Source organism: Rana temporaria, chromosome 5, assembly GCF_905171775.1.
Source record: "Rana temporaria chromosome 5, aRanTem1.1, whole genome shotgun sequence".
NCBI lineage: Eukaryota > Metazoa > Chordata > Amphibia > Anura > Ranidae > Rana > Rana temporaria.
Window position 1 is genome coordinate 277,452,860 of NC_053493.1, and position 20,767 is coordinate 277,473,626.

Genomic DNA, 20,767 nt, shown 5'->3' on the forward strand with positions numbered 1-20,767 from the left:
TTGATATAGCAGTTATAGCTCATGGTAGTGCAAGTCAAATATGTATCTTTCTAACAGGCAGCAGGGACCACAGAGGACACAAAGTTCTGAAATGTAACACTGGAGTGGGCAGGCAGTTGGCAACAGGACCATGTACAGTGTGGATATGAGGTCTATGGACTGGATGCCTATTGTATTTGTGTGTGTGTGTGTGTGGGGGGGGGGGGGGGGGGGGGGACTTAAAATCTGTTAAAAGTTGCAGTTACCCTTTAAAGGGCATACAGTAAAATAAAGTGAGATAAAGTTAGATGTTTCAGTTCTAGAACATAGGTATAACTAAAATTCAGTCTAAGCAAACAAAGCTCATATACTGTATGTTCAAATAAACAACATACAAAACTTAGCTAATTTTATTCTAATACATTTTAGCAGTAGCTATAGAATGTAATAGTCACCAAAATAACCTCAAACACACAAAATCAAAACTAGATTTCCTGAAGGATCTGCATTATTTTTGCCACTAGTTGTTCTTTTTTGCTCCTGGCCTTGGTAGTAATCCCATGCTGTTTGAGCAGGTTCTGGAGAGTGGCTTTATTCAGTGTGTGCAACTGCAAGACAAAATGCACAAAACAAATAAACATAAAACCCTTATATTATTGTTGCAGAGTTGGAAACAAATTACTAAGGATGCATACAGTATAAATAAGTGAATGAGCATTGTGACATCAACATGAAAGTAGATGCTGAAATTATATTCACATTTATTAAAGGGTCACTAAAGGAAACACTTTTTTTTTGCTGAAATGACTGTTTACAGGATATAGAGACATAATAGTTAACTGATTCCTTTAAAAAATGATTAAAAATAGATACAAACCAATCATATAATGTGCCTGCAGTTTAGTTTTGCTGTTGTTTCCTGGTTCTCTGATGTACAGAGCCACACAGCCAATAGAGGGCAGTGAAGGTTTTGCAAAACGAAATGGATTGGTGCCAAGGGGTTTTAATCACACCTCCTTGATTAGTCACCACAGTGAGAAATCTCCCAGTACTGTGGTGATCAGGAAACAGACAACCAGGAAGTGTCCAGAACAGAGAGGAATTACAGCAACATCAAAGCAAAAACGAACAATGAGGACATGAAACCAGGACTGCAGTAAGGTTAAGGAAGCTATTTAGCAAAAAAAAAAAAAATTCCTTTAGTGACCCTTTAAGTAATAAGTAAACACTTGGCTACAATACACTGACTTCCACCGGAGCTGAATCTTTGAAAGGAAAAAGGAATTTGGCCCAAATAAGTAAAAAAAATATAGCGCATCATATTTAAACAATGATGTGTTGTGTGAAAAAACATATACATACTGTATACAGTTCTAATCCCCAGACATTACCAGCATTAACAGAAAAATCTAAAATCAAAGAACGAACACATATTCCCCCCACACTCCCCTGGAAGCTCACTCATATGAGCCTGTTTACTGTTTAGTAGGATTTGATCTGCTTGTTCCATTTTTAATGAATTAAAAAAAAAAAACATATACCTTCCTCTTCCATCACCACTGAAACATAACAGCCTAGAGCAGGGGTGTCCAGCCTGCAGCCCAAGATGGCTATGAATGCGGCTCAACACAAACTTACTTAAATGTGTTGATTTGGGTATTTTTCGGCAGTGCCTATATTTGTGATTAACTATTTCCAAGGATGTACATGTACATTATCTATATTAGTGATCAATAACTTGTGGTACATTATCTATATTAGTGATCAATAACTTGTGATCTGCCAAACTTTATTCTGCTCATCAGCTATCCTTATTGTTAATGTATTTTATGTGCTACCCAAAACAATACCCCTTCTTCCAATGTGGCACAGGAATGTCAAAAGCTTAGACACCTCTGGCCTAGGGACATGAGGTTGGGTGAATGTGAGCAGTATATACATTTGAAATGCATAACTCCATCTTATCCTACTATTCAGCACTGTATTAAAATAAATTGTCAAAAACAAATCCCAGGGGTCTTCATGCCATGCCAGGACCTTCTGCAAAGCTGAATTTGGGGAGTGAAGATACCTTTAAAAGTGAAGATACCATTTAAAATAAAAAAATATGACAATTACATGTACAATGATTCTTAAAGAGGATCTCCAGTCGGTTTTCTGAAAATTAAAAGCTGTAGCTGCTAACTTTTAACAAAAAGACACTTACCTGTACCAGAATCCAGCACCCTCCAAATGTCTAAGTGGAGTGGGGGAGGAGGCCCTAAAGTCATTGTAAAAGGTAATTTTTTAAAAAAATAACAAACATGTTAATACTTACCGGCTCTGTGCAATGGATTTGCACAGAGCGGCCATGAACATTCTCTTTTCGGGTCCCCCATTGGCGCTCCTGGCCCCTGCTCTCTGTCCAGTATGCCCATGGAAAGCCGTTTCCATGGGGGCACTCGTGCGTGCTCGCACCCGTGCCCCGCTGCTAAATCCATTGACACAGACAGTGGGACTTGGCCCGCCCCCACTTCCTCTTTAATTGACAGCACTGGGAGCCAATGGCTCCTGGTGCCCCAGCAAAGCCAGCGAGACCTGGAAGTGAGGAGAGATAAAAGCTGCAGACGTGTCCAGCGCAGTAAAAGGGGGAGGGGGGATGCTGACACCTAAACATTGCTTACCTTAATGCAAGAAATGCACTTTAAAGCAGAACTTTCCCTTTTGGGTGGAGTTCCGCTTAATGCCCCGTACACACGATCACTTTTTGTGATGAAAAAAAAAATGTAATTTTTCAAAATGTCATTTAAAATGATCGTGTGTGGGCTTTACATCGTTTTCCGTCTTCTGGAAAAAGACCAAAAAAAAAATTCGAACATGCTTCAATTTTTTATGTAATTTTTCAAAATGTCATTTTTTGTGTCGTAAAAAATGATCGTGTGTGGGCAAAAACAAAGTTTTAAACCCGCACATGCCCAGAAGCAAGTTATGAGACGGGAGGTAAAACTACCATTCATAATGGAGTAAGCACATTCATCACGCTGTAACAGACAAAAAAGCACGAATCGTCTTTTACTAACAAGTAACCAGCTAAAAGCAGCCTCAAGGCGAATAGAACTTCCCCTTTAGAGTGCCATCGCTTTGTTCATCATTTTTCAAAAACGATGGTGTGTGGGCAACATCATTTTTAATGATGAAAATGGAAAAATTTCGGTTTTTTTCATAATGAAAAATGACATTTTTTTTCAAGACAAAAAGTGATCGTGTGTACAGGGCATTAAGGTTTATACACATGGAGAGTTACAGATATTTTTTATACCTAGTGTAAATTTTATGATGCTTTCCCATGCCCGGCTAGCCACACGTGCTGCATACAGCCTGCCATACAAGTGAATGGCTGTACATGGCAATATTTTTGTACTCCTGTAAACACTGATGTTTCTTGAATTGGCGTTTATCTGCCCATGCACATCCAATGTATTTCCTACATGCATGCGGTGATGTACATCCATTCACCTTCCATCTGTTGACAGGCTGTCTACAGCACATTTGGCTCTCTGGCATAGGCGTGCGCACAGGGTGTGCCAGGTGTGCCCAGGCACACCCTAATCACCCTGTGCAGAACAGATTCCCCCTACTGACCTGGCTCCCCCTCCTGTCTTTCTACAGCACTTCCGGCTTCCCCCCTCTCCCACCGGTTGTTGCTGTGGATGTTTTAGAATGAGTGGGGGAAGGGGCCAGTAAATATGCCATTTACCGGCCCCTTCCCTTTCTGAATGAACATCGTGAGTGATTGGTAGAGTGCGTTTGAGCTTTGGGGTGCACACACTAATGCCAAAGGCTACGCACACCTATGCTCCCTGGGCATGGGAAAGCGCTGGTAAATTTACACTAGGCATAGAAGATGCTATAAACTCTGTGCATGAACTGTCACATTAAGTAAACCAACTACTCAGTATATGAGAAAATTTGTGATCTTATGCTCTGATAAATACCAGAGGAGTTAATAAATCTCAATGCAATTTACTTTCTCTGTGGTTGTAGAATGCAGAATAAAGATGAAAGAGCTCTGTAAAGTTGACTAAAACCCCTTGCACACAGGCGTCATAATTTACTGATGTTTACTGAGGAACTTGTGACACATATGTGCAAGGGGTCAAAAACTGTGTGTACTGACCTATAAAAGGTACATCAGAGTACAGATGATTGTAGATGAGTACAATTTCCTTCATTGCCAGTATTGTAACATACTCATTTATTCATACTTAAAGACAAGTAACCATGTGTATGCAAGTAAATTACTGCACTCAAATGTAAAATTCAATTTTTTTGTTTTATTGCTATGTACTCAACACTGTATTACTGATCTTTATTCAGCTGCGTGCAATGTCCCATAGACAACAGTGTATCATGGTTCCATTTTCATTGATCTAGCGCTGGGTTTTACCCCCTGTTCGGGTTCCTGCCTTAAACCTAGGCATTATTAAAGCAGAGTTCCACCCAAATGTGGAAGCTCCGCTTATCTGCTTCGTCCCCCGTTCTGGGGGGTATCCACTCCCACTTTCGTGTAAGGGCACAGCAACCTATGTAATTTGCAGCCCCTCCTTTCCCCCCCCTCCAACTGCCTTCTGGGAGACACATACAAGTCCCAGAAGACAGCGGGACCATTCAGAAAGTGCAGCGTGACTTCTGCATGCACAGTAGGAAACAGGCAGTGAAGCCGCAAGGCTGCCTTGTCATCCGTGCGAGCGATGACAAGGTACGCTTAGGCCACTCCTACATACGTTTCGTCGTAAGACGTCGTCGGGGATGGGCCAATCCCCGACGACGTCTTACGTCTCGCACGGAGAGAGCTATACACACAGAGCACAGCCACCAGGATTCGACTGTCAGTACGCGCTGCACGCGCTGGGATTTATGACATGCTGTTTTAATATCAACTGAATTGTAAATGCAACTCTTTCTTCATTAAAAGACCCTTACATACAGTACTTCACCATGGAGCTATTCTTTGTTCTTTTTCTTTGAATGTATGAGCGCATCTTCCTCATTGTATCTGAAGTTTTGGAGCAGCTGATGATTCGATCTTTGTAACCTGCTGGTTTATAGTCCACTTGAGAGGACTTTAAAACATCTCTGGGCCCTTACTGACCGCGTAAAAAACGGTCAGTGGATCTGGTAAGCAGATTGAAATACCATCACACGGGTGTTTTCTCTTGGTGGAAGATTAGGAATTTCGTTTGTTTCACTTTTGGATTTTTTTCACAGATTTTTCTCAATATTGTTATCATCACCTACATTCAACCATTGATTGGTGGAGGATCAGCAGCAAAAAAACTTTTTTCATAAATTCTTTTTCTTTTTCACTTTTGGACATTATATGAAACCTTTTTCAATATTTTCTGCTGTTTTATCACGTCACAAATTCTTTGAATTTTCATATGTTACCTGGTTCATTCACTTTTTATTTCATTTACATCAGCGCTGTACCTTCTGTAGTAGTGTGGTACCCCAGGGGTGTGGTGACCCAGGGTTTTCAATTGGACTGGTTGAGGGGCTCCAGGGAGCTTGCAGTTTACAGAGGAAACTGGCATTCAAGTTTCCTCAATGGTTAATAAAATCCCCAGTCCTGGGTTCAGGCTTTAGAGCTGATCAGCACACTGATTGTGCAGGTGTGTGTGGGCCTGATAGGAGACTCAGGACCAGCATTCTGGGCTCCACCCTCCCCAGGAGTCCAGGCTTGGAAGGGAGAACTCAGAGTGCAGGTGTGCACTGTGAAGTGGCTAGAGAAGCTGGAGAGTGCAGGCTGCACTGTGAAACCCCAGAGACCTGAGTCTAAGGTTGCTGACAGGAGTCAGGAGAGCTCCATGCTGGAGCCTGAGCAGTTGTGCTACTGCTGACAAGAGCCAGATGGCTTGGTATTTTCTTTGGCACGTATAAGCCAGGAGGCTGAAGGTACCGTTCTGTGTGGACAGTGAAAACCCCCTGCGTGGGAAACCTATGTTTGGATTTTGTTTATTTTTGCCTTTTCAATAAAAGTGGGCCAACAAGCCCTTAACCACTTAAGCTCCGGACCAATACGCTGTCTAAAGACCAGAGGTGTTTTTACAATTTGGCAATGCGCTGCTTTAACTGGTAATTGCGCGGTCATGCAATGTTGTACCGAAACGAAACTTGCGTCCTTTTCTTCCCACAAATAGAGCTTTATTTTGATGGTATTTGATCGCCTCTGCGATTTTTATTTTTTGCGATATAAACGCAAAAAGACCGTAAATTTTGAAAAAAAAATGATTTTTCTTATAACAAAAAGTAAAAAAAATCGAATAAACTAAATTTTAGTCAAACATTTAGGCCAAAATGTATTCAGCCACATGTCTTTAGTAAAAAAAATCGCAATAAGCGTATATTTATTGGTTTTCGCAAAAGTTATAGCGTCTACAAACTAGGGTACATTTTCTGGAATTTACACAGCTTTTATTTTATGACTGCCTATCTCATTTCTTGAGGTGCTAAAATGGCAAGGCAGTACAAAACCCCCCCAAATGACCCCATTTTGGAAAGTAGACACCCCAAGGAAACTGCTGAGAGGCATGTTGAGTCCATTGAATATTTAATTTTTTGTCCCAAGTGATTGAATAATGACGAAAAAAAAAAAAAAAAAAAAAATGTTTACAAAAAGTTGTCACTAAATGATATATTTCTCACACATGCCATGGTTATATGTGGAATTGCACCCCAAAATACATTCTGCTGCTTCTCCTGAGTACGGGGATACCACATGTGTGGGACTTTTTGGGAGCCTAGCCGCATACGGGGCCCCAAAACCCAAGCACCGCCTTCAGCATTTCTAAGGGCACAAATTTTTGATTTCACTCCTCACTACCTATCAAGGTTTCGAAGGCCATAAAATGCCAAAATAGCAAAAAAAAAAAACCAAATGACCCCATTTTGGAAAGTAGACACCCTAAGCTATTTGCTGAGAGGCATGTCGAGTCCATGGAATATTTTATATTTTGACACAAGTTGCGGGAATATGACAAACTGATTTTTTTTTGCACAAAGTTGTCACTAAATGATATATTGCTCACACATGCCATAGTTATATGTGGAATTGCACCCCAAAAGACATTCTGCTGCTTCTCCCGAGTACGGGGATACCACATATGTGGGACTTTTTGTGAGCCTAGCCACGTACGGGGCCCCGAAAACAAAGCACCGCCTTCAAGATTTCTAAGGGCATACATTTTTGATTTCACTCCTCACTACCTATCACTACCTATCACAGTTTTGAAGGCCATAAAATGCCAAGATGTCACACAACCCCCCCAAATGACCCCATTTTGGAAAGAAGACACCCCAAGCTATTTGCTGAGAGGCATGTTGAGTCCATGGAATATTTAATTTTATGGCCCCAAGTGATTGAATAATGACCAAAAAAAAAAAAAAAAAAATTTTTTACAAAACGTTGTCACTAAATGATATATTTCTCACATATGCCATGGGCATATGTGGAATTGCACCCCAAAATACATTCTGCTGCTTCTCCTGAGTACGGGGATACCACATGTGTGGGACTTTTTGGGAGCCTAGCCGCGTACGGGACCCCGAAAACCAATCACCGCCTTCAGGATTTCTAAGGGCATAAATTTTTGATTTCACTCCTCACTACCTATCACAGTTTCGAAGGCAATAAAATGCCAAAACAGCACAAAACCCCCCCAAATGACCCCATTTTGGAAAGTAGACACCCCAAGCTATTTGCTGAGAGGCATGTTGAGTCCATGGAATATTTAATTTTTTTGCCCCAAGTCACTGAATAATGACCAAAAAAAAAAAAATACAAAACGTTGTCACTAAATGATATATTTCTCACACATGCCACGGTTATATGTGGAATTGCACCCCAAAATACATTCTGCTGCTTCTCCTGAGTACGGGGATACCACATGTGTGGGACTTTTTGGGAGCCTAGCCGCGTACGGGACCCCGAAAACCAATCACCGCCTTCAGGATTTCTAAGGGCATAAATTTTTGATTTCACTCCTCACTACCTATCACAGTTTCGAAGGCAATAAAATGCCAAAACAGCACAAAACCCCCCCAAATGACCCCATTTTGGAAAGTAGACACCCCAAGCTATTTGCTGAGAGGCATGTTGAGTCCATGGAATATTTAATTTTTTTGCCCCAAGTCACTGAATAATGACCAAAAAAAAAAAAATACAAAACGTTGTCACTAAATGATATATTTCTCACACATGCCACGGTTATATGTGGAATTGCACCCCAAAATACATTCTGCTGCTTCTCCTGAGTACGGGGATACCACATGTGTGGGACTTTTTGGGAGCCTAGCCGCGTACGGGGCCCCGAAAACCAAGCACTGCCTTCAAGATTTGTGTGAGTGAAATCAAAAATTTATGTCCTTAGAAATCTTGAAGGCGGTGCTTGGTTTTCGGGGTCTCATACGCGGCTAGGCTCCCAAAAAGTCTTACACATGTGGTATCCCCGTACTCAGGAGAAGTAGCAGAATGTATTTTGGGGTGCAATTCCACATATAACCATGGCATGTGTGAGAAATATATCATTTAGTGACAATGTTTTGTACATTTTTTTATTTTAATTTTTTTTGGTCATGATTCAATCACTTGGGGCAAAAAAATTAAATATTCCATGGACTCAACATGCCTCTCAGCAAATAGCTTGGGGTGTCTACTTTCCAAAATGGGGTCATTTGGGGGTTTTTTGTGCTATTTTGGCATTTTATGGCCTTCGAAACTGTGATAGGTAGTGAGGAGTGAAATCAAAAATTTGCGCCCTTAGAAATGCTGAAGGCGGTGCTTGGTTTTCGGGGTCCCGTACGCGGCTAGGCTCCCAAAAAGTCCCAAACATGTGGTATCCCCGTACTCAGGAGAAGCAGCAGAATGTATTTTAGGGTGCAACTCCACATATAACCATGGCATGTGTGAGCAATATATCATTTAGTGACACATTTTTCTTTTTTTTTTTTTTTTTCTCATTATTCAATCACTTTGGACAAAAAAAAAAAAAATCAATGGACTCAACATGCCTCTCAGCAGTTTCCTTGGGGTGTCTTCTTTCCAAAATGGGGTCATTTGGGTTTTTTTTGTGCTATTTTGGCATTTTATGGCCTTCGAAACTGTGATAGGTAGTGAGGAGTGAAATCAAAAATTTACACCCTTAGAAAGCCTGAAGGCGGTGATTGGTTTTTGGGGTCCCGTACGCGGCTAGGCTCCCAAAAAGTCTCACACATGTGGTATCCCCGTACTCAGGAGAAGCAGCAGAATGCATTTTGGGGTGTAATTCCACATATGCCCATGGCATGTTTGAGCAATATATCATTTAGTGACAACTTTGCGCAAAAAAAAATATATATATATATATATATTTATATTTCCCGCAACTTGGGTCAAAATCTAAAATATTCCATGGACTTAAGATGCCTCTCAGCAAATAGCTTGGGGTGTCTACTTTCCAAAATGGGGTCATTTGGGGGGGTTTTCAATTGTCCTGGCATTTTATGCACAACAATTAGAAGCTTATGTCACACATCACCCACTCTTCTAACCACTTGAAGAAAAAGCCCTTTCTGACACTGTTTGTTTACATAAAAACATATTATTTTTTTGCAAGAAAGTAAAGTTGAACCCCCAAACATTATATATTTTTTTAAAGCAAAGGCCCTACAGATTAAAATGGTAGGTGTTGCAAAAAAAATTTCCACACAGTATTTGCGCAGCGTTTTTTCAAACGCATTTTTTGGGGAAAAAATACACTTTTTTTTATTTTAAAGCACTAAAACACACTATATTGCCCAAATTATTGATGAAATAAAAATTATGATCTTAGGCCGAGTACATGGATACCAAACACGACATACTTTAAAATTGCGCACAAACGCGCAGTGGCGACAAACTACATACATTTTTAAAAGCCTTTAAAAGCCTTTACAGGTTACCACATTAGATTTACAGAGTAGGTCTACTGCTAAAATGACTGCCCTCGATCTGCCCTTCGCGGTGATACCTCACATGCATGGTGCAATTGCTGTTTACATATGACTCCAGACCGACGCTTGCGTTCGTCTTTGCGCAAGAGCAGGGGGGGACAGGGATGCTTTTTTTTATTTTTTTATTTTTTTATATATTTATTTCGCTTTTTTTATTTTATTTGTTAACTGTTCCTTCCATTTATTTATTTTTTTACCATTTTTATTGTTATCTCAGGGAATGTAAATATCCCTTATGATAGCAATAGTTAGTGACAGGTACTCTTTTTTTTTTTTAAATGGGGTCTATTAGACCCTAGATCTTTCCTCTGCCCTCAAAGCATCTGACCACACCAAGATCGGTGTGATAAAATGCTTTCCCATATTCTCAATGGCGCCGTTTATATCTGGGGGGGGGGACATTCCCTCCCACTGAATGTAAAAGCAGTCTAGAGGCTAATTAGCCGCTAGGACTGCTTTTACATGAAAGCCGACCGCTGGCTGAAAAGAATGATACCAAGATGATGCCTAAACCCGCAGGCATCATTCTGGTATAACCATTCAAAGTCCTGCAACATACCAGTACGTTGATGGTTCTTGTTGGACATGTATTGTAATCTTTTTTTTTTTCATGCAGTCTGTTGGCTGAACAAAAAAAAGATTGATCGGTGGGTATGCCCACCATTAGAATACCTCCCTTCATCCACCCACTTCTAATGATGGGCATACATGCACCATTTATATATGCCGAAGCATGGGGGCATCCTCCCGCAAAAAAGTTATGCCGCGTACGGTCGGACTTTTCTATGCCGCGTACACACGGTCGGACTTTTCTATGCCGTGTACACATGGTCAGACTTTTCCACAGGAAAGCCTCCGTAGGAATGTCAACCGTATGTACGCGGCATTAGGAGCAAAATCGCTCCTCCGCCCCTAATGCCCCCATGCTCCGGCATATATGCTCTTTTTTGAACTGTAGTGGTGAAATCACCTCCTACAGCATTGGAGTCGCGGCTTTATATATCGTGGGAGCAAACGCTGTTGCTGTCACGCTAAATAAATCCGCACTGCAACTGAATGGCGTACCTGCTAAGCAAATGATGGTTAACATTAAAACAAAGTAACATTCCAGTATAACAGTAAGATCATACCATACCTGCAAAGCAAATACCTATAAAAAAACATAGTAAAAAATAAAACATTTTTTAACGCAACCTGTGCCTAAAATATATATATATGCCAAAGCATGGGGGCATCCTCCCGCAAAAAAGTTATGCCGCGTACGGTCGGACTTTTCTATGCCGCGTACACACGGTCGGACTTTTCTATGCCGTGTACACATGGTCAGACTTTTCCACGGGAAAGCCTCCGTAGGAATGTCAACCGTATGTACGCGGCATTAGGAGCAAAATCGCTCCTCCGCCCCTGCTGCCCGCATGCTTCGGCATATATGCTCTTTTTTTTAACTGTGGTGGTGAAATCACCTCCTACAGCACTGGAGTCGTGGCTTTATATATCGTGGGAGCAAACGCTGTTGCTGTCAAGATAAATAAGTCCGCGCAACAGCTGAATGGCGTACCTGAAAACAGTAAAATAAATTACATACCTGAAAAGCAAGCATGAAAAAACATAACAACAATAAAACTTTGCAGAATAGAATACAGTAAAAAAGAGCAGAACAATAGAGAGAGAATAGAGAGGGAGAGAACAATAAAACGACAACTATTTTTGGTTTTTTTATTTTATATTTTTTTGTGTGTTTTTATTTTTTACTTTTTTTTTTTTTTTTTTTAACACTTTTTTTTGTAACTGTGAACTGTAACTTCAACTTTTCGGTTCCAGGTTTGGGTCTCTCAAAATGCGATGGCATCTTGGGAGACCCTGTGTGAGTGTGCCTAGCCTGTGAAATGTTTCACCCTACACTAATAATTAACGTGTGTGTGGAAGCGTTCAAAACATTCACCAATACAAAGACCAGGATTGCCAGGACATTTGGGACAAAAATAACGGGTGTCACGCCTAAATCCGCGCTTGGTACAGACACGACATTTTCTTTGGGGGGCTCGTTGGGTAGGGGTACTCGGGAGGACATAAGAAAAATGCCTCTCATGCAGTCGGCTTACTGCATTTGGTAGGAGATGGTGAGGTACAATACCGCCTGGATACAGGAGTTCTGTGATGATATCCCTCTGGAATTGAAGGAAGGATTCATTCCGTCCTGAAGCTCTGTATACGACATGAGCATTCAGTAGAGCCAATTGAAATAAATGTAGAGACACTTTTTTGTACCAGCGTCTCGTCTTACGGGCAATATGATACGGCGCCATCAACTGGTCGTTGAGGTCCACCCCTCCCATATTAAGGTTATATTCGTGGACACAGAGGGGTTTCTCCACAACACCAGTCGCCGTACGAATTTGGACTGTCGTGTCTGCGTGAAGGGTGGTAAGAACGAAAACATTCCTATTGTCCCGCCACTTCACAGCGAGCAAATTTTTACATCTGCAGCAGGCTCTCGCCCCCGGCCTAACACGGGCATCTACAAGCCGCTGGGGGAAGCCCCGGCGATTAGGTCGCACGGTGCCACATGCTCCAATCTGTTGATCAAATAAGTGGCTAAAAAGTGGCACGCTGCTGTAAAAATTGTCCACATACAAATGGTACCCCTTTCCGAATAAGGGTGACACCAAGTCCCAAACAATCTTGCCAGCGCTCCCCATGTAATCTGGGCATCCTTCCGGCTCTACCTGACTATCTTTTCCCTCGTAAACCCTAAAGCTCCATGTGTAGCCTGTGGCCCTGTCACAGAGCTTATAGAGCTTGACCCCGTATCTGGCACGCTTGCTGGGAAGGAACTGTTTGAAAGACAAGCGGCCAGCAAATTTAATCAGGGACTCATCAACGCATACAACCTGCTGGGGATTAAACAAGGCTGCAAAACGTTCGTTGAAATGGTTTACGAGGGGCCGAATTTTGTAGAGCCGGTCAAATTCAGGGTCTCCACGTGGACGACAAAGTGCATTGTCACTGAAATGCAGGAACCGCAGGATCGCCTCGTATCGTCTCCTGGCCATGTGAGCAGAGAAAATGTACATATGGTCAATGGGATGTGTGGACCAATACATCCGCAATGACGGAAATTTGTGTATGCCCATGTTGAGGGTAAGGCCCAGAAAGGTCTTAAATTCGGAAACCTCGAGAGGTTTCCATTCTTTGGCAAGGCGAGACTGGGGGTTAGCGGCGATGTAAGTACCAGCATATAAATTGGTCTGGTCCACAATAGATCTATAGAGATCTTCCGTGAAATACAGCGAATAAAAATCAAGTGACATAAAGTTCGCTGTATCCACCTGAATACCGGGTTGGCCAGTGAATGGGGGAAGTACAGGTGCTGTAGAAGTGGTGGGGACCCAATCAGGATAGGCAAATTCTACAGGAAGGGCACTATGGGCACGACGGGCCTGTCTCTGTCTTTTTCTTGGTGGCAGCGGGACACTACTTGTGCTTGCCACATCGCCAGCTTCAACTGCACTTATGGGACTCGCCACGTCACCAAGTGTTACTGCAGTGCTGGATAAACGACCAGGGTGTACTAGGCCGCTGGTGCTTGCCAATTCACCAGAAGGAATAGCGGCGCTAGTACTGGATCTCTGCTCCATACGAGGGTCCTGCGGTTCTTGCTGCTCAACAACATCAGAATGGGATCGGGTACGCCTGGCCTTAGCAGGGACCTCAACTTCGTCGTGCGAGCTATCTGACATGGAGCCGCTGTCGTAAATGGGTTCATATTCTGAGCCAGAATCTGTCAGATGCGTGACCTCCTCCTCTTCACTATCTGACATGCACATGAACTCCAAGGCCTGCTTATCATTGTACCTTCGGTTTGCCATTTTGGACTCTAAATTTAGTGGTACAATGGTAAGGATTCACAGGTAAAAAAAGCACCTGACTATAGAAAAGCAAATGTAGAAAACGCTTCAAAAAAAACTGTAAGCGATCGCAGGGATCAGGCCTGTCTCTGCGAACGCTGCAGTTATGTGTCTTGTGTTTTGTAAGTGACAGTGATCGATCGATACTGCACTTGGGTGGGTTGGGCTGGGCAGAGGGGGAAAACGCAGGTGCTAGCGGGTATCTGGGCTGATTCCGCTAACAATGCGTTTTTGGGTACCCTAAACTGCTGGGTACGCTAGTATAGATCTGATCAGATCAGGTATCGATCCGTTCAGATCCTATACCACTAAGGGGGGTGTATGCTTAGCGAGTGGGTGTAAGCGGTACTGGCTCTAACCTAACGCTGCCTGGGGTGACGCAGACCCTGACTGGCGCTAAAATTAAATTTATATCACCCGCCGGGTGATCAGGGGGTTAAACCTATTGGGTTATATACGGCGGGTGCTCTGATGCTATAAACAGCAAACTAACCAACCAGCGTCAACCGTAACACTTATACGGTGATCACTGGTGAAAGGGTTAACTAGGGGGCAATCAGGGGGTTAAAACCTTTATTCGGTAATATATGGGGGTACCTAACGCTTTCTAAAAACCTGGTGGCGAACCTAAAATAACTAAATAACTAACTGGCTAACCACGTCACCAGTGACACTTATACAGTGATCAGTGGTGAAAGGGTTAACTCTAGGGGCAATCAGGGGTTAAAACCTTTATTTATGGGGGTACCTAACGCTATATAAACCTGGCGGCGAACCTCAAAAAAAACTAACTGCCTAGCGGCAACAGTGACACTAATACAGCGATCAGAAACCGATCGCTTAGTGACACTGGCAATAGGGGTGAAAGGGTTAACTCTAGGGGCAATCAGGGGTTAAAACCTTTATTTATGGGGGTACCTAACGCTATATAAACCTGGCGGCGAACCTCAAAAAAAACTAACTGCCTAGCGGCAACAGTGACACTAATACAGCGATCAGAAACCGATCGCTTAGTGACACTGGCAATAGGGGTGAAAGGGTTAACTCTAGGGGCAATCAGGGGTTAAAACCTTTATTTATGGGGGTACCTAACGCTATATAAACCTGGCGGCGAACCTCAAAAAAAACTAACTGCCTAGCGGCAACAGTGACACTAATGCAGCGATCAGAAACCGATCACTTAGTGACACTGGCAATAGGGGTGAAAGGGTTAACTTTAGGGGCAATCAGGGGTTAAACCTTTATTGGGGGGGGGTAGGGGGCTACCCTGGACCTAAAGGGGCCTAAACCTAACTGCCCTGACACTTTTTTCTGTCACACTGACACTAAAAGCAGTGATCAGAAAATAAATGATCACTGCAATCAGTGACACTGTGACAGGGGGTGATCTGGGGGTGCTGGGGGGGTGATCGGGGGGGGTTATGTGCCTATGTGTGCTGTGTCAGTGTGCTGTTGGTGCAACTCACAGTACTGACGTCTTCTCTCCTCTGGAATCAAACGAAAAGACCGCCAGAGGGGAGAAAACGTCACTTCCTCCCTGCCTGTGTTTACAGTTACACAGGCAGGGAGGGCTCTGCTGCAATCCGATTCGCCGAGGGAGATCGAGAGGGGACGGCTGGAAACCAGTAGCCGCCCCCTCCTCCCGGACCTCCCGTACACCGTTCCTGGCCGCCGCATGTACCGGAGGGGGTCCCGATCGGACCCCCGAACCGAGGTAAGGCGGGGACGTACCTATACGCCCATGTGCCTGTACGTGCCATATTGTGGACGTATATGTACATGCGGTGGTCGGGAACTGGTTAAACATAGTTCCGGACTGGCGTGAATCGCTTAAAATCGCATATCCCACTTGAGCTAAACACCCCCAATATTACAAGTGGTGGACTCATCGGGCACAAGACGGTGGTATCCGGGTCCTTGCTCTTGAGTGAGTTCACGTCAGGAACTGTTGGCTGTGTGTGGAAGTGCAGCCAGGCAAAAGGCATTGCAGGTTATGTGCCTGTGAAAGGAGAATCTTGGCAGAACTGGAGATCTCTGCAAAAGTAAGTTCATCTGTTATATGAACTGTGTTTGTGTGCTTGAGACAGCACAATCTGTGTGTGCAGCTGAGGAGAGCTTGCATGAAGTGAAAAGCAACTTGCTTTAAAGTGACAGTGCTTCATTTTTGCTGGACGGTGCAAAAGTTTGGTGGAGTGACTGCAAAGATGATGCAAGGGTTTGAGCCTGCTGGAGAGCATTGCAGACAGTTTTTTGCTAAACTAACTCCAGTTAAAGGGGAAGTGCATGTGGTCGCCCCTGGTAACGCTAGTACAAGCAGGACAGCTGTTAATGTGAAAAGTCCCATGCTTACAAGAGGATGCAGTTGGGGAAGCCCTGCTAAGGCTCTGAAGCAAGAGCGCTGTTTGCGGTGCAGTGAGTGGGGGCATGTTGTCTCCAAATGCCCTTTGTCTCAGTCGCCAAGACAAGGTGACACAGCCAGACAAAGGTCTGCAACAATGTTTGGAAAACCTGATTTGAGTGCCGGGAGTGTCCAAAAGGCGGATCAGAAGTTTGAGAGGTATGTGGTTGCCCGTAGCAACGGTGGTGATATCAGGTCTGTAAACCACGTGAGAAACGTATTGCCGACAGAGGAGCGTAGTAAATTGAAAGCAACAAGGCGTCAAGGATCGCAAAGTCGCTGCGTTTGGGAGAGTCAGCAAAGTACAGCTGGAAGAGCGCCGTCTCCCTCAGCAACGAGAGATCAAATAGTAACCGGAAGGAGGAGCTACAGTGGAGATGTGGAGAGGCGTCCCACTAAAGATGTGTGCAAAAATGTACCATGCCTGGAATGTGGTCAGCTGGGGCATGGCATTTTTTCTTGTCCCAGATTATGGAACATGGCTGGAGACATGGCTACTGGGCAGAAGTCTTTGTCTGCAAGCCCAGATCCTTGTGCAAGTGTGTTTGCAATCACCTCTGGCAACAGTAAGGAAGTACCTGTTGTGCCTGCAGGGGGTGCTAAGGAGTCAGCAGTGGCTGCTGCAGTTTCATCCCAGGGAGAGTTGGCCAGTGTAAGTGCGATAAAGGACAGACAACGTACTCAAGTGAACATGGCATCCCCCGTTACAGTGATCGGTAAGACTGTTGCTGGTAAATGCATGGAAAAGATTGACTATGTGAATGTGCACACTGGAGTTGCAGTGACCCCAAATGGGAGATCCACTGTCTGTGTGGAAAAGGACTTGCCTCGCTGCAGTGCCCTGTTCAGTGGGGAGGCAAGTGGTAAACTTGAATGTGACAGTGTGATTGGTAAAGCTGATAATATTGTGTTGTCTAAAGTTGATGGCCCAGCTGCTAATGGGCTAGTGCAGCTCACTAGAGATATAAATGTTGCTATGAATACAGTTAAAGATGTGTTATCTCCCCTAGCAACTGTAATGAATGCCACAGAGGTGTCCCTAGAAACCCCCAGGGAGCTCTGCGTTTTGGAGCCGGAGGTTGCCTGGGACAGCTATGGTGCTGCTCTGAGGGATAAGACGGTACCTGAACATGGTGATGACAAAATGTTAAATGCTAAAACTGATATGTTTGAAAACACTCATGATGGACATGTCTTAATGCTGTCTGGCAATGACAGGTGTGAAGGTGTTCATGTGTTTAATGAAGCGCCACCAGAGCAAGGTGGTGAGAGTGTGGTATTGCAGCCTGCTCTGGTTAAAAATGTATTACCACAGTCTGGTTTAAACAAAAGTGACGTCTGCAAGGTGTCTGTTGCTGTGCCACTCTGTCCCTCTGGTAGCGCAGAGATAACAGATTGGGACAGATGGACAAAAAGCCTGTTGGCTTTGTTGGAAAAGGCCTCTGTTGGTAAAAGTGGAGCAGACATGATTTCTGCAGTGCCAGATGAAGGACCTGCAGAGCAACTTGTATGCAATGGTGCATTTGCTGCTGCAGATGATGTTGCTCACAAGATGGAAGCGCCAAGTAATGGCGAACGCACAGAAGAGGTCATGTCTGTGATCCACAAAGGTTCTAATGATGTGGTAATGGATGGTGCCGTGCCAAATGAGCTGATGTTGGTGGAAGTGCCAGAGGGCACAGCAATAAGTGAACTGATTGTAGTCAAAGATCCAAATGTTGTGTTATGTGATGTTCAGCGGTCGGGACAGTTGCTGGCAGAGGATCTCATGCCAGTGGAGTTTGCGTGTACTGAAGCTGCCGTGGACAACCACTCCGCTGGGTGCAGTTCCTCTCCAGACACTGCCCTGCGGAACATGGGTGAAATTAAATATGACAAATGCATTGATGTTTCTGACCATGATGAAAAATGCAGCATGTTGGCGATTTTTGATGGTATGGTTGCCATGGGTGACATCAAAAATAATGGTAGACATGATGGTCTTGGTCAAGTTGATCTGGTTGTAGAAAACCCTGAAAATTGTAGCGAGACAGGGAATGATGGGTTTGACACAGAGGTAAAAGGTAAAGCAGAAGTAGGCCCCCTAGAGGTTCAGGAGGGTAATTCTGGGGAAGGTTTCCTGAGGTTTGAGGAACTTCTAGGATCTGAGAAGGATCCTGGTAAACAATGGTTGGAGGGAAATGGCCCAAAGCGCAGCAAGGTGTCACATGACATAGAAACCTCAGAGTGGCGAGACAGTCAGGATGTCCTTCAGAGGGAGACTAGGACGAGGCCGCAGTCATATGAGGGTGTTGGTGATGAAACTGACAGAATGAAGCATGCAGTGTACATGGGGAAACAAGTGATGCTAAATTTGGACAGTGTTCCAGGGGAGCATCCGACTGTGGTGGCTACCTCCAGTGAGGTGGATGCCCCTTTAAAGGTCTCGGACCCCCAAGCTGCAGTGAATGAGCCCCTCCATGTCTCTAATAAGGTTAAGGTCCCCAAAAATGTTTGGCATATTGATGTGGAGTGTGTAGAAATTACAGATATGCTAGTGGATTTGCTTGAACTGGTGAAAGCACAGTCCTTGTATACCTGGGTGCCTCCATTACAGTCGGCGGTGGTGGTACTGTGTGTTACCAATGGATGGAGCCAGGTAGTGCAACCTGTGCCAGTTAAAATTAGTCACCAGTGGAACTGGTTAGTACGGTGCTTTCTGATAGTGTGGCAGGTGATCTCCCGGTTTCCTGTGAGGGTGCTTCCGCATACAGTTCAGTACGGAAGGCACTCTGGGGGGCTGCTGGAGATGTCAGAGGTCTCTCCGCCTGATGTGGTGATGGACATATCTGCTAGTGCGGTCCGAGGTGCGGCTGAGCAGTGTTTAGTAAATGGCGCGGATACTGCCTCACCTGTTACACCTCCTAAGAAGGAAGGGCCAGATATGGACGCAGCAAAAGCAGATATTTTGTCTCTCACCTATAAAGAGGTACAAGATGGGGTACCCGGAGACACTCTCAAATATAGAGTGGAGAGGAACAAACATTGTGACATGGAAAAGTGTGAGCTGGCAAAAATTGGTACGGCTAGGAATGGGTCATGCGTTGTTCAATGTCAGTTGTTAGGACAACTGCCCACAGAGATTTGGACAACAGGTGAAGTGAAGCCTTGTGAAGGTCCCATAGGGGATAGCTGCTCACCTGTGTGTTGTCCCTCCTTGGGCCTGGCCCTAACAAACCCTGAGCAAGAAATGACTGACACTATTGGTAATTGGAGAAAAGGTGGTTCCTCATCAGGCGTAGTGTCTGGAGCAGGTTCCTTACAGAAACCAGAAACTGAGTTTAAAGGAAGTAGCAGGAAAGGCAGGGGGCCACCAGAAAAGAAATGTGAGTTCAGGAACCCCAAGGACAGAAGGAGTAGGATGGGGATACAGAATGGTAGGATCCCGTTCCGATCCAGGGTAGGGTGTGCCTGGAAACGCACCCGGAAAAAGAGTTGGGCCTACGCGGCTGACAGCCGGCACAGAGGTGTCCCAACCCTGATGAGGTATGCTGGTGTTCCGCCCTCTGGGTCGAAACAAGGGGGGGAGATATGTAGTAGTGTGGTACCCCAGGGGTGTGGTGACCCAGGGTTTTCAATTGGACTGGTTGAGGGGCTCCAGGGAGCTTGCAGTTTACAGAGGAAACTGGCATTCAAGTTTCCTCAATGGTTAATAAAATCCCCAGTCCTGGGTTCAGGCTTTAGAGCTGATCAGCACACTGATTGTGCAGGTGTGTGTGGGCCTGATAGGAGACTCAGGACCAGCATTCTGGGCTCCACCCTCCCCAGGAGTCCAGGCTTGCAAGGGAGAACTCAGAGAGTGCAGGTGTGCACTGTGAAGTGGCTAGAGAAGCTGGAGAGTGCAGGCTGCACTGTGAAACCCCAGAGACCTGAGTCTAAGGTTGCTGACAGGAGTCAGGAGAGCTCCATACTGGAGCCTGAGCAGTTGTGCTACTGCTGACAAGAGCCAGATGGCTTGGTATTTTCTTTGGCACGTATAAGCCAGGAGGCTGAAGGTACCGTTCTGTGTGGACAGTGAAAACCCCCTGCGTGGGAAACCTATGTTTGGATTTTGTTTATTTTTGCCTTTTCAATAAAAGTGGGCCAACAAGCCCTTAAACATAGTTCTGGACTGGCGTGAATCGCTTAAAATCGCATATCCCACTTGAGCTAAACACCCCCAATATTACACTTCTTTTTTATTTACGTTTCTTTTGCTTTGGGTATTATGAGCAATAGGTACTAGCTGCTTTTGTCACTTATTTTCATTCAATTATCACGCACTAGCGCAGTGTTTTCCTTTGGTTTTTTCCTAAGGAATTTTTACATTAGTATATCTAGAGGGTGGTATTCTAGACCATCATTTTTGCCCCACAAGTCCACGTCCAACTATTACAGTTCAGTTGTACTTTCCCACTTCCATTGTTTCAATGGAAGCATTCGTTGACTCTGGTTG

At 44.3% G+C, this 20,767-nt stretch overlaps 1 protein-coding gene across 1 annotated transcript in view; it reads right to left on the bottom strand.

Moving 5' to 3' along the window:
- Positions 1–212: 212 nt before the first annotated feature.
- The window catches only part of C5H18orf63 (chromosome 5 C18orf63 homolog), a 156,259-nt gene continuing 135,704 nt past the window's right edge, over positions 213–20,767 (bottom strand). Inside the window, exon 14 of the mRNA XM_040353890.1 lies at positions 213–587. Within this exon, the coding sequence (XP_040209824.1) occupies positions 465–587 (123 nt within the window). The 3' untranslated portion in view covers positions 213–464. The remainder of the gene's footprint in view (positions 588–20,767) is intronic.